Below are 13005 nucleotides of genomic sequence, written 5' to 3'. Positions count from 1 at the left end.
TCAAACCCCGGCCTGGTCTGTTTCGCGATGTTGCGTCTCTGGGTTTAAAAACTCTATGACCAAATTGCCTGATATAAAAACAACAAGAAAAAAACACATTGTTTAATATTTAAAGCCACATTATTACAATTATTACAACACTTCAAATAAATGAATTTTAAAAAAAGGTATCAAATAAATTTGCAAGATTTAAAATGGTTTCGAAAACGACATTTGTCCGAATAGGCGCATGCGCAGGACCAGAGAACAGTAGCGTGCCTGGCGCCAAATTTTGAAAAGCGAGAAGTGTTTCTGTTGACAACAACAGCTTTCGGTATAACGTCGTGGTTTGTTTAGACGTTATTACGATATATCGAAAAAGGATTACTTTGGAAAAAGGACAACGGAAAGATGCACATCAAATCTATTATCTTAGAAGGGTTCAAGTCCTACGCGCAGAGGACAGAAATCAACGGATTTGATCCGCTCTTCAACGCTATTACCGGACTCAACGGAAGTGGAAAATCCAATATTCTCGACTCGATATGCTTTCTACTGGGGATATCCAACTTGTCTCAGGTAATATGCTACTTATTCTTTAATTCGCAGAAAAGTTAGTTTTTAATCCGGTGAGCTAAAGACATTTCCTTGAAGCTTGTTGTGTTAGCTAGTTAACGTTAGCTTACGGTGCCTTACGTTCAATCGAGGGTTACAGTAACGTTAGTAGAGAAGTTATTGATCTGTAACGTTACTTCCGTCTGATCTGAACTTCTCTTTTCCAGGTGCGAGCGGCCAATCTCCAGGATTTGGTGTACAAGAACGGTCAGGCCGGTATCACCAAAGCCACCGTGTCCATAACTTTCGACAACGCAAACAAGAGTCAGAGTCCGCTTGGATTCGAGACCCACGACGAGATCACGGTCACAAGACAGGTACCGTTGTTGTCCTCTTGTCTCTATTCCTGTTTGTGGGAAGAGTTCCGGATGTATACCTTGTTCCAGCAGTTCCAAACTGAGGGATTCTACTAGTTAACTACAACTTCTGTCAAGTGGTCTGACTTGAACCTTTTATGGCAGTAGATGGTAGCTACTGCGTTAGGTCTGAAAATAGTCCCAACTATATGACTGTTCCCTTTCCCATAATCACTACACTAACTGTCCACTGACGTGATTTATCAGATGTATTGTTACGAGCTGCTCAAACTGGGGCGACAGGGTAGCCTAGAGTGTTGGACTAGTAACCAAAAGGTTGCAAGTTCAAACCCCCGAGCTGACATGGTACAAATCTGTCGTTCTGCCCCTGAACAGGCAATTAACCCACTGTTCCTAGTCCGTCATTGAAAATAAGAATTTGTTCTTAACTGACTTGCCTAGTTAAGTAAAAAAAAACTAGTAATGCTTTTCATGATGATGTCTCCTGTTTTTATCACAATCACTACACTGATGTTGACTGCTAACTACTGAACAGGCAGTATTATTAGCTATTCAAACTAACGTTAATGCTTTTACTATGATAGTAGCTATTATTAGCCAATCAAACTGCTGCTTTACTGTAGAGGACACTCTCTTAAAATGTTACTATGTTGGAGTGGATGCTCACTCCTCTGTATCCGTCTCCGATCCCAGGTGGTGATTGGTGGTAGGAACAAGTATCTGATCAACGGGGTGAATGCCAACAACACCAGGGTACAGGATCTGTTCTGCTCTGTAGGACTCAACGTTAACAACCCCCACTTCCTCATAATGCAGGTAGGTTTTTTTTCAACACCTCCAGGAGCCTGGGGTGTATTCATTAGTCGCACACTGTAGCAAATCGTTTTTTTTTTTTTGCAACGAAGAAGAGATTCTATTGGACAAATTCGGGTTCTGTTTTTGGTTTCTAGTGAACACACCGCTGAATGTTGTTCCACTTGTTGATAAGCCGTCTCTATTTGTAGAGTTGACGAGCGGCCTTTATATTTGTAGAGTTGACGAGCGGCCTTTGTATTTGTAGAGTTGACGAGCGGCCTTTGTATTTGTAGAGTTGACGAGCGGCCCTCTCTATTTGTAGAGTTGACGAGCGGCCCTCTCTATTTGTAGAGTTGACGAGCGGCCCTCTCTATTTGTAGAGTTGACGAGCGGCCCTCTCTATTTGTAGAGTTGACGAGCGGCCCTCTCTATTTGTAGAGTTGACGAGCGGCCCTCTCTATTTGTAGAGTTGACGAGCGGCCCTCTCTATTTGTAGAGTTGACGAGCGGCCCTCTCTATTTGTAGAGTTGACGAGCGGCCCTCTCTATTTGTAGAGTTGACGAGCGGCCCTCTCTATTTGTAGAGTTGACGAGCGGCCCTCTCTATTTGTAGAGTTGACGAGCGGCCCTCTCTATTTGTAGAGTTGACGAGCGGCCCTCTCTATTTGTAGAGTTGACGAGCGGCCCTCTCTATTTGTAGAGTTGACGAGCGGCCCTCTCTATTTGTAGAGTTGACGAGCGGCCCTCTCTATTTGTAGAGTTGACGAGCGGCCCTCTCTATTTGTAGAGTTGACGAGCGGCCCTCTCTATTTGTAGAGTTGACGAGCGGCCCTCTCTATTTGTAGAGTTGACGAGCGGCCCTCTCTATTTGTAGAGTTGACGAGCGGCCCTCTCTATTTGTAGAGTTGACGAGCGGCCCTCTCTATTTGTAGAGTTGACGAGCGGCCCTCTCTATTTGTAGAGTTGACGAGCGGCCCTCTCTATTTGTAGAGTTGACGAGCGGCCCTCTCTATTTGTAGAGTTGACGAGCGGCCCTCTCTATTTGTAGAGTTGACGAGCGGCCCTCTCTATTTGTAGAGTTGACGAGCGGCCCTCTCTATTTGTAGAGTTGACGAGCGGCCCTCTCTATTTGTAGAGTTGACGAGCGGGCCCTCTCTATTTGTAGAGTTGACGAGCGGCCCTCTCTATTTGTAGAGTTGGCGAGCGGCCCTCTCTATTTGTAGAGTTGGCGAGCGGCCCTCTCTATTTGTAGAGTTGGCGAGCGGCCCTCTCTATTTGTAGAGTTGGCGAGCGGCCCTCTCTATTTGTAGAGTTGGCGAGCGGCCCTCTCTATTTGTAGAGTTGGCGAGCGGCCCTCTCTATTTGTAGAGTTGGCGAGCGGCCCTCTCTATTTGTAGAGTTGGCGAGCGGCCCTCTCTATTTGTAGAGTTGGCGAGCGGCCCTCTCTATTTGTAGAGTTGGCGAGCGGCCCTCTCTATTTGTAGAGTTGGCGAGCGGCCCTCTCTATTTGTAGAGTTGGCGAGCGGCCCTCTCTATTTGTAGAGTTGGCGAGCGGCCCTCTCTATTTGTAGAGTTGGCGAGCGGCCCTCTCTATTTGTAGAGTTGGCGAGCGGCCCTCTCTATTTGTAGAGTTGGCGAGCGGCCCTCTCTATTTGTAGAGTTGGCGAGCGGCCCTCTCTATTTGTAGAGTTGGCGAGCGGCCCTCTCTATTTGTAGAGTTGGCGAGCGGCCCTCTCTATTTGTAGAGTTGGCGAGCGGCCCTCTCTATTTGTAGAGTTGGCGAGCGCCCTCTCTCTATTTGTAGAGTTGGCGAGCGGCCCTCTCTCTATTTGTAGAGTTGGCGAGCGGCCCTCTCTCTATTTGTAGAGTTGGCGAGCGGCCCTCTCTCTATTTGTAGAGTTGGCGAGCGGCCCTCTCTCTATTTGTAGAGTTGGCGAGCGGCCCTCTCTCTATTTGTAGAGTTGGCGAGCGGCCCTCTCTCTATTTGTAGAGTTGGCGAGCGGCCCTCTCTCTATTTGTAGAGTTGGCGAGCGGCCCTCTCTCTATTTGTAGAGTTGGAGCGGCCCTCTCTATTTGTAGAGGCGAGCGGCCCTCTCTCTATTTGTAGAGTGGCGAGCGGCCCTCTCTCTATTTGTAGAGTTGGCGAGCGGCCCTCTCTCTATTTGTAGAGTTGGCGAGCGGCCCTCTCTCTATTTGTAGAGTTGGCGAGCGGCCCTCTCTCTATTTGTAGAGTGGCGAGCGGCCCTCTCTCTATTTGTAGAGTGGCGAGCGGCCCTCTCTCTATTTGTAGAGTTGGCGAGCGGCCCTCTCTCTATTTGTAGAGTTGGCGAGCGGCCCTCTCTCTATTTGTAGAGTTGGCGAGCGGCCCTCTCTCTATTTGTAGAGTTGGCGAGCGGCCCTCTCTCTATTTGTAGAGTTGGCGAGCGGCCCTCTCTCTATTTGTAGAGTTGGCGAGCGGCCCTCTCTCTATTTGTAGAGTTGGCGAGCGGCCCTCTCTCTATTTGTAGAGTTGGCGAGCGGCCCTCTCTCTATTTGTAGAGTTGGCGAGCGGCCCTCTCTCTATTTGTAGAGTTGGCGAGCGGCCCTCTCTCTATTTGTAGAGTTGGCGAGCGGCCCTCTCTCTATTTGTAGAGTTGGCGAGCGGCCCTCTCTCTATTTGTAGAGTTGGCGAGCGGCCCTCTCTCTATTTGTAGAGTTGGCGAGCGGCCCTCTCTCTATTTGTAGAGTTGGCGAGCGGCCCTCTCTCTATTTGTAGAGTTGGCGAGCGGCCCTCTCTCTATTTGTAGAGTTGGCGAGCGGCCCTCTCTCTATTTGTAGAGTTGGCGAGCGGCCCTCTCTCTATTTGTAGAGTTGGCGAGCGGCCCTCTCTCTATTTGTAGAGTTGGCGAGCGGCCCTCTCTCTATTTGTAGAGTTGGCGAGCGGCCCTCTCTCTATTTGTAGAGTTGGCGAGCGGCCCTCTCTCTATTTGTAGAGTTGGCGAGCGGCCCTCTCTCTATTTGTAGAGTTGGCGAGCGGCCCTCTCTCTATTTGTAGAGTTGGCGAGCGGCCCTCTCTCTATTTGTAGAGTTGGCGAGCGGCCCTCTCTCTATTTGTAGAGTTGGCGAGCGGCCCTCTCTCTATTTGTAGAGTTGGCGAGCGGCCCTCTCTCTATTTGTAGAGTTGGCGAGCGGCCCTCTCTCTATTTGTAGAGTTGGCGAGCGGCCCTCTCTCTATTTGTAGAGTTGGCGAGCGGCCCCTCTCTCTATTTGTAGAGTTGGCGAGCGGCCCTCTCTCTATTTGTAGAGTTGGCGAGCGGCCCTCTCTCTATTTGTAGAGTTGGCGAGCGGCCCTCTCTCTATTTGTAGAGTTGGCGAGCGGCCCTCTCTCTATTTGTAGAGTTGGCGAGCGGCCCTCTCTCTATTTGTAGAGTTGGCGAGCGGCCCTCTCTCTATTTGTAGAGTTGGCGAGCGGCCCTCTCTCTATTTGTAGAGTTGGCGAGCGGCCCTCTCTCTATTTGTAGAGTTGGCGAGCGGCCCTCTCTCTATTTGTAGAGTTGGCGAGCGGCCCTCTCTCTATTTGTAGAGTTGGCGAGCGGCCCCTCTCTCTATTTGTAGAGTTGGCGAGCGGCCCTCTCTCTATTTGTAGAGTTGGCGAGCGGCCCTCTCTCTATTTGTAGAGTTGGCGAGCGGCCCTCTCTCTATTTGTAGAGTTGGCGAGCGGCCCTCTCTCTATTTGTAGAGTTGGCGAGCGGCCCTCTCTCTATTTGTAGAGTTGGCGAGCGGCCCTCTCTCTATTTGTAGAGTTGGCGAGCGGCCCTCTCTCTATTTGTAGAGTTGGCGAGCGGCCCTCTCTCTATTTGTAGAGTTGGCGAGCGGCCCTCTCTCTATTTGTAGAGTTGGCGAGCGGCCCTCTCTCTATTTGTAGAGTTGGCGAGCGGCCCTCTCTCTATTTGTAGAGTTGGCGAGCGGCCCTCTCTCTATTTGTAGAGTTGGCGAGCGGCCCTCTCTCTATTTGTAGAGTTGGCGAGCGGCCCTCTCTCTATTTGTAGAGTTGGCGAGCGGCCCTCTCTCTATTTGTAGAGTTGGCGAGCGGCCCTCTCTCTATTTGTAGAGTTGGCGAGCGGCCCTCTCTCTATTTGTAGAGTTGGCGAGCGGCCCTCTCTCTATTTGTAGAGTTGGCGAGCGGCCCTCTCTCTATTTGTAGAGTTGGCGAGCGGCCCTCTCTCTATTTGTAGAGTTGGCGAGGCCCTTTAGGTGGGGCCCTCTCTCTATTTGTAGAGTTGGCGAGCGGCCCTCTCTCTATTTGTAGAGTTGGCGAGCGGCCCTCTCTCTATTTGTAGAGTTGGCGAGCGGCCCTCTCTCTATTTGTAGAGTTGGCGAGCGGCCCTCTCTCTATTTGTAGAGTTGGCGAGCGGCCCTCTCTCTATTTGTAGAGTTGGCGAGCGGCCCTCTCTCTATTTGTAGAGTTGGCGAGCGGCCCTCTCTCTATTTGTAGAGTTGGCGAGCGGCCCTCTCTCTATTTGTAGAGTTGGCGAGCGGCCCTCTCTCTATTTGTAGAGTTGGCGAGCGGCCCCTCTCTCTATTTGTAGAGTTGGCGAGCGGCCCTCTCTCTATTTGTAGAGTTGGCGAGCGGCCCTCTCTCTATTTGTAGAGTTGGCGAGCGGCCCTCTCTCTATTTGTAGAGTTGGCGAGCGGCCCTCTCTCTATTTGTAGAGTTGGCGAGCGGCCCTCTCTCTATTTGTAGAGTTGGCGAGCGGCCCTCTCTCTATTTGTAGAGTTGGCGAGCGGCCCTCTCTCTATTTGTAGAGTTGGCGAGCGGCCCTCTCTCTATTTGTAGAGTTGGCGAGCGGCCCTCTCTCTATTGTAGAGTTGGCGAGCGGCCCTCTCTCTATTTGTAGAGTTGGCGAGCGGCCCTCTCTCTATTTGTAGAGTTGGCGAGCGGCCCTCTCTCTATTTGTAGAGTTGGCGAGCGGCCCTCTCTCTATTTGTAGAGTTGGCGAGCGGCCCTCTCTCTATTTGTAGGTCTGAGTGATATCGTTCTGTGGTACCACATGTTTTATAAATAACTTTCATATATATATATATTTTTTTCTCTTTACATTATTTCAGGGGAGAATCACCAAGGTTCTGAACATGAAACCGCCTGAGGTATGTCTATATATACACACACACACACACACTGTAGAATCATGAAGTCTTGTAGCTACTTGAAGCTTCCGTAGTACACACACACACACTCCACACACGCTTCCTGGGGAACGACACACACACTTCCGTAGTATATATACACACAAACTCCTTTGCCCTCCTCTCTACAGCTCTTCTATAACCCTCCTCTCTCTCCTCCGTAGATCCTAGCCATAGAGGAGGCAGCAGGAACCAGGATGTACCACTCTGACCCTCCTCTCTCTCCTCCGTAGATCCTAGCCATAGAGGAGGCAGCAGGAACCAGGATGTACCACTCTGACCCTCCTCTCTCTCCTCCGTAGATCCTAGCCATAGAGGAGGCAGCAGGAACCAGGATGTACCACTCTGACCCTCCTCTCTCTCCTCCGTAGATCCTAGCCATAGAGGAGGCAGCAGGAACCAGGATGTACCACTCTGACCCTCCTCTCTCTCCTCCGTAGATCCTAGCCATAGAGGAGGCAGCAGGAACCAGGATGTACCACTCTGACCCTCCTCTCTCTCCTCCGTAGATCCTAGCCATGATAGAAGAGGCAGCAGGAACCAGGATGTACCACTCTGACCCTCCTCTCTCTCCTCCGTAGATCCTAGCCATAGAGGAGGCAGCAGGAACCAGGATGTACCACTCTGACCCTCCTCTCTCTCCTCCGTAGATCCTAGCCATGATAGAAGAGGCAGCAGGAACCAGGATGTACCACTCTGACCCTCCTCTCTCTCCTCTGTAGATCCTAGCCATGATAGAAGAGGCAGCAGGAACCAGGATGTACCACTCTGACCCTCCTCTCTCTCCTCCGTAGATCCGAACCAGGATGTACCACTGACCCTCCTCTCTCTCCTCCGTAGATCCTAGCCATGATAGAAGAGGCAGCAGGAACCAGGATGTACCACTCTAACCCTCCTCTCTCTCCTCCGTAGATCCTAGCCATAGAGGAGGCAGCAGGAACCAGGATGTACCACTCTGACCCTCCTCTCTCTCCTCCGTAGATCCTAGCCATGATAGAAGAGGCAGCAGGAACCAGGATGTACGAGTGTAAGAAGATCAGTGCCCAGAAAACCATTGAGAAGAAAGAAGCCAAACTGAAAGAAATCCAGACGGTGCGGCAGCCATCTTACCTGTGGTGACGTAGCTCTGTTTCCTGTCCTGGGACCCAAAGGGGCGGAGTTTGTTTTTGCTCTCTAGAAGACTAAGTTCAACTCTTCATCAGGCCTTTAGTTGAATCTAGGTTCAATTAATCAACTCTTCATCGGGTCTTTAGTTGAATCTAGGTTCAACTCTTCATCAGGTCTTTAGTTGAGTCTAGGTTAAACTCTTCATCAGGTCTTTAGTTGAATCTAGGTTCAACTCTTCATCAGGCCTTTAGTTGAGTCTAGTGTGTTAGTGCTGGGGATCCCCAGGATTGGGGAAATGGACGTAGCTCCTTCTATCAACAATGGTGCCTTGGATATTGGTGTCATTTGAGGAACTTGTGTTTGTTTGTGTTCAGATCCTGGATGAAGAGATCACTCCTACCATGCAGAAGCTAAAGGAGGTAGGAAGTCCTGTTTTTAACATGTGTTTTTAGGGGCATGAAATCATCACTTCAGTTCAACACCAAGACCTTTTCTGTCCGTTTGTCCCCTGATGAGTGTGACCCTGGAATAAACACCCCCGAGGATGTTTACTGCACGCTCCTTCCTGTCCCCTCCGTCCATCGAAGGGTGACTCAGTTGGTAGAGCGTAGGGCACTTGTAATGCCAGGGGCTGTGGGTTCGTTTCCCACAGGAGACCAGTAGGAATTAATAATGTAAGCTTGTGAGTAGAGTGAGTGGTTCTGGATAAGAGCGTCTGCTAAATGACTCCTATGTAAATGACTCCCCTTTCATTAACCATCTTTATCCTTTCTGTCTTCCTTCACCGTCGCTCTGTCCTGTCTCTGTCCTCTCTCCACCCCTCTGTCCTCTCTCCGTCTCTCTCTCCACCCCTCTGTCCTGTCTCTGTCCTCTCTCCGCTCCTCTCTCCCCCCCTCTCTCCGCCCCTCTGTCCTGTCTCCGTCCCTCTGTCCTGTCCCTCTGTCCTGTCCCTCTGTCCTGTCCCTCTGTCCTGTCCCTCTGTCCTGTCTCCGTCCTCTCTCCGTCCCTCTGTCCTCTCTCCGTCCCTCTGTCCTCTCTCCGTCCTCTCTGTCCTCCGTCCTCTCCCTGTCCTCCGTCCTCTCCGTCCTCCTGTAGGAGCGTTCTTCATACCTGGAGTACCAGAAGTTGATGAGGGAGATAGAACACCTGAGTCGTCTGTACGTGGCCTGGCTGTTTGTCTGCGCTGAGGAGACCAAGGTACACACACACACACACACACACTGAAGGTCCTGTGTGGAATATTACGTCATGTTTTAGTTGTCGTGGTGTCTTGTCATGTTGTCGTGGTGTCTTGTCATGTTGTCGTGGTGTCTTGTCATGTTGTCGTGGTCTTATCATGTTGTTGTGGTGTCATTGTTGTCTTGTTGTGGTGTCATTGTTGTCTTGTTGTGGTGTCTTGTTAATGTTGTGGTGTCTTGTTAATGTCGTGGTGTCTTGTTGTGGTCTTATCATGTTGTCATGGTGTGTTGTTGTTGTGGTGTCTTGTTAATGTCGTGGTGTCTTGTTGTGGTCTTATCATGTTGTGGTGTCATTGTTGTTGTGGTGTCTTGTTAATGTCGTGGTGTCTTGTTGTTGTGGTCTTTTCATGTTGTCATGGTGTCTTGTCCTGTCAGCCCAGCAATGTCCGTTGAGGATGAATAACAAAGTGAATAGAATTGAATGTGATTTGGGTTTACAGGTGAAGTTTAATGGATCTGTTGTTAATTTAAATCTCAGGTGAAGTCTGCGGAGGACCTGAAGGCGATGCAGGACTCCATCACTCAGCTGCAGGCCAACATGGCAGACAACGAAAACAAGGTCCAGGAACTCTCCGCCCAGATACAGGAACTGCAGAAGAAGAGAGACCAAGTAATGAAATGCTATTCAATTCAATTCAACTTTATTAATCCATTCTGGGAGCTTTGGGGAGAGAAAAAACACAACCATGTTGCAGATAACATAGAATGCGGATGGGCACCACTTCTCTAATGTGAACGAATGATAGTGGCAGATCTATGCAACACGTTTCTATCTGCAGCTGTTGAATCTCATTGAATCTCACTCTTCACGGACAGATGCATTTCAAACATTTAGCTCAGAGGTTATTATATTTGATTATGTTCTGTCGGGTGTCCTGGCGCCTGGGGGGGGGGTCCTGGTGTCTGTCGGAAGGGGGGTGTCCTGACGCCTGTCCGGGGGGGGGGGGTCCTGGTGTCTGTCGGAGGGGGGTGTGTCCTGGTGTCTGTCGGGGGGGTGGGGGTGTCCTGATGTCTGTCGGGGTCCTGGTGTCTGTCGGGGGGGTGGGGGTGTCCTGATGTCTGTCGGGGGGGGGGGGGGGGTGTCCTGGCCTGACGTCTGTCGGGGGGGTGTCCTGGCGTCTGTCGGGGGGGTCCTGGTGTCTGTCGGGGGGGAGGGGGGAGGGGGGGGTCCTGGTGTCTGTCGGGGGGGTGTCCTGACGTCTGTCTGTCTGTCTCCTGTCCTACAGGAGGTTGGTGGAGTGTTGAAGGGGTTAGAGGAGACTCTGTCTGAGGTCCAGCGGGTCGATGCTAAAGCCCAGAGTGCTGTGGACATGAAGAAACAGAACCTGGCAGAGGAGACCAAGAAGAGGAAGGAACTGGTGAAGAGCATGGCGGAGGTGAGAGGAGAGAGGGTGTAGGGGTGGTGTGTGAGAGAGGAGGGGGTGTAGCCTGAAGTATGACTAACTAAAACCAATGTCTCTCTGTCTCTGTCTGTCTGTCTGTCTCTCTCTCTGTCTCCTCTCTGTCTCTCTCTCTGTCTCCTCTCTGTCTCTCTCTCTGTCTCCTCCTCTCTGTCTCTCTCTCTCTCTGTCTCTGTCTGTCTCTCTCTCTGTCTCTCTCTCTGTCTCCTCCCCCAGGATAAGAAGATACTAGGGGTTAAGGAAGCGGAGGTGTCCAAGGTAGCAGAGAAGCTGTCTGCCCTACAGGAGGAAGGTCAGAAGGATAGCGCCGCCCTAGAGGCAGCACAGTGTCACTTCAAGGCTGTGTCCGCTGGGCTGTCCACCAATGAGGACGGAGAAGAGGCCACGCTCGCCGGACAGATGATGACCTGCAAGAACGACATTAGTAAAGCTGACACCGAGGCCAAACAGGTGAGGGTGGCCTAGTGGTTAGAGTGTAGAGGCGGCAGGGTAGCCTAGTGGTTAGAGTGTAGAGGCGGCAGGGTAGCCTAGTGGTTAGAGTGTAGAGGTGGCAGGGTAGCCTAGTGGTTAGAGGTGGCAGGGTAGCCTAGTGGTTAGAGGTGGCAGGGTAGCCTAGTGGTTAGAGGTGGCAGGGTAGCCTAGTGGTTAGAGGTGGCAGGGTAGCCTAGTGGTTAGAGGTGGCAGGGTAGCCTAGTGGTTAGAGGTGGCAGGGTAGCCTAGTGGTTAGAGGTGGCAGGGTAGCCTAGTGGTTAGAGGTGGCAGGGTAGCCTAGTGGTTAGAGGTGGCAGGGTAGCCTAGTGGTTAGAGGTGGCAGGGTAGCCTAGTGGTTAGAGGTGGCAGGGTAGCCTAGTGGTTAGAGGTGGCAGGGTAGCCTAGTGGTTAGAGGTGGCAGGGTAGCCTAGTGGTTAGAGGTGGCAGGGTGGCCTAGTGGTTAGAGGTGGCAGGGTGGCCTAGTGGTTAGAGGTGGCAGGGTGGCCTAGTGGTTAGAGGTGGCAGGGTGGCCTAGTGGTTAGAGGTGGCAGGGTGGCCTAGTGGTTAGAGGTGGCAGGGTGGCCTAGTGGTTAGAGGTGGCAGGGTGGCCTAGTGGTTAGAGGTGGCAGGGTGGCCTAGTGGTTAGAGGTGGCAGGGTGGCCTAGTGGTTAGAGGTGGCAGGGTGGCCTAGTGGTTAGAGGTGGCAGGGTGGCCTAGTGGTTAGAGGTGGCAGGGTGGCCTAGTGGTTAGAGGTGGCAGGGTGGCCTAGTGGTTAGAGGTGGCAGGGTGGCCTAGTGGTTAGAGGTGGCAGGGTGGCCTAGTGGTTAGAGGTGGCAGGGTGGCCTAGTGGTTAGAGGTGGCAGGGTGGCCTAGTGGTTAGAGGTGGCAGGGTGGCCTAGTGGTTAGAGGTGGCAGGGTGGCCTAGTGGTTAGAGGTGGCAGGGTGGCCTAGTGGTTAGAGGTGGCAGGGTGGCCTAGTGGTTAGAGGTGGCAGGGTGGCCTAGTGGTTAGAGCGTAGAGGCGGCAGGGTGGCCTAGTGGTTAGAGCGTAGAGGCGGCAGGGTGGCCTAGTGGTTAGAGCGTAGAGGCGGCAGGGTGGCCTAGTGGTTAGAGCGTAGAGGCGGCAGGGTGGCCTAGTGGTTAAATCAAATCAAATCAAATTTATTTATATAGCCCTTCGTACATCAGCTGATATCTCAAAGTGCTGTACAGAAACCCAGCCTAAAACCCCAAACAGCCAGCACGGTTGCTAGGAAAAACTCCCTAGAAAGGCCAATACCTAGGAAGAAACCTAGAGAGGAACCAGGCTATGTGGGGTGGCCAGTCCTCTTCTGGCTGTGCCGGGTGGAGATTATAACAGAACATGGCCAAGATGTTCAAATGTTCATAAATGACCAGCATGGTCGAATAATAATAAGGCAGAACAGTTGAAACTGGAGCAGCAGCACAGTCAGATGGACTGGGGACAGCAAGGAGTCATCATGTCAGGTAGTCCTGGGGCATGGTCCTAGGGCTCAGGTCAGTTGAAACTGGAACAGCAGCATGGCCAGGTGGACTGGGGACAGCAAGGAGTCATCATGTCAGGTAGTCCTGGGGCATGGTCTCTAAGGAGAGAATTAGAGAACGCACACTTAGATTCACACAGGACACCGAATAGGACAGGAGAAGTACTCCAGATATAACAAACTGACCCCAGCCCCCCGACACATAAACTACTGCAGCATAAATACTGGAGGCTGAGACAGGAGGGGTCAGGAGACACTGTGGCCCCATCCGAGGACACCCCCGGACAGGGCCAAACAGGAAGGATATAACCCCACCCACTTTGCCAAAGCACAGCCCCCACACCACTAGAGGGATATCTTCAACCACCAACTTACCATCCTGAGACAAGGCTGAGTATAGCCCACAAAGATCTCC

At 51.5% G+C, this 13005-nt stretch overlaps 1 protein-coding gene across 1 annotated transcript in view; it reads left to right on the top strand.

Annotated features, from left to right (window-relative positions):
• Positions 1 to 245: 245 nt before the first annotated feature.
• Positions 246 to 13005, top strand: part of LOC109886848 (structural maintenance of chromosomes protein 2) — a 33365-nt gene continuing 20605 nt past the window's right edge. Inside the window, exons 1-10 of the mRNA XM_031814605.1 lie at positions 246 to 558; positions 762 to 911; positions 1605 to 1727; positions 6794 to 6832; positions 7853 to 7963; positions 8353 to 8397; positions 9074 to 9175; positions 9695 to 9826; positions 10443 to 10592; positions 10833 to 11066. Of these exons, the coding sequence (XP_031670465.1) occupies positions 391 to 558; positions 762 to 911; positions 1605 to 1727; positions 6794 to 6832; positions 7853 to 7963; positions 8353 to 8397; positions 9074 to 9175; positions 9695 to 9826; positions 10443 to 10592; positions 10833 to 11066 (1254 nt within the window). The 5' untranslated portion in view covers positions 246 to 390. The remainder of the gene's footprint in view (positions 559 to 761; positions 912 to 1604; positions 1728 to 6793; positions 6833 to 7852; positions 7964 to 8352; positions 8398 to 9073; positions 9176 to 9694; positions 9827 to 10442; positions 10593 to 10832; positions 11067 to 13005) is intronic.

The sequence above is a fragment of the Oncorhynchus kisutch genome, unplaced genomic scaffold (genome assembly GCF_002021735.2).
Source record: "Oncorhynchus kisutch isolate 150728-3 unplaced genomic scaffold, Okis_V2 Okis07a-Okis12b_hom, whole genome shotgun sequence".
In the NCBI taxonomy this organism is placed as follows: Eukaryota; Metazoa; Chordata; class Actinopteri; order Salmoniformes; family Salmonidae; genus Oncorhynchus; species Oncorhynchus kisutch.
Note: the sequence above shows the minus strand (reverse complement) of the source record. Positions and strands in the feature narration are given on the sequence as shown.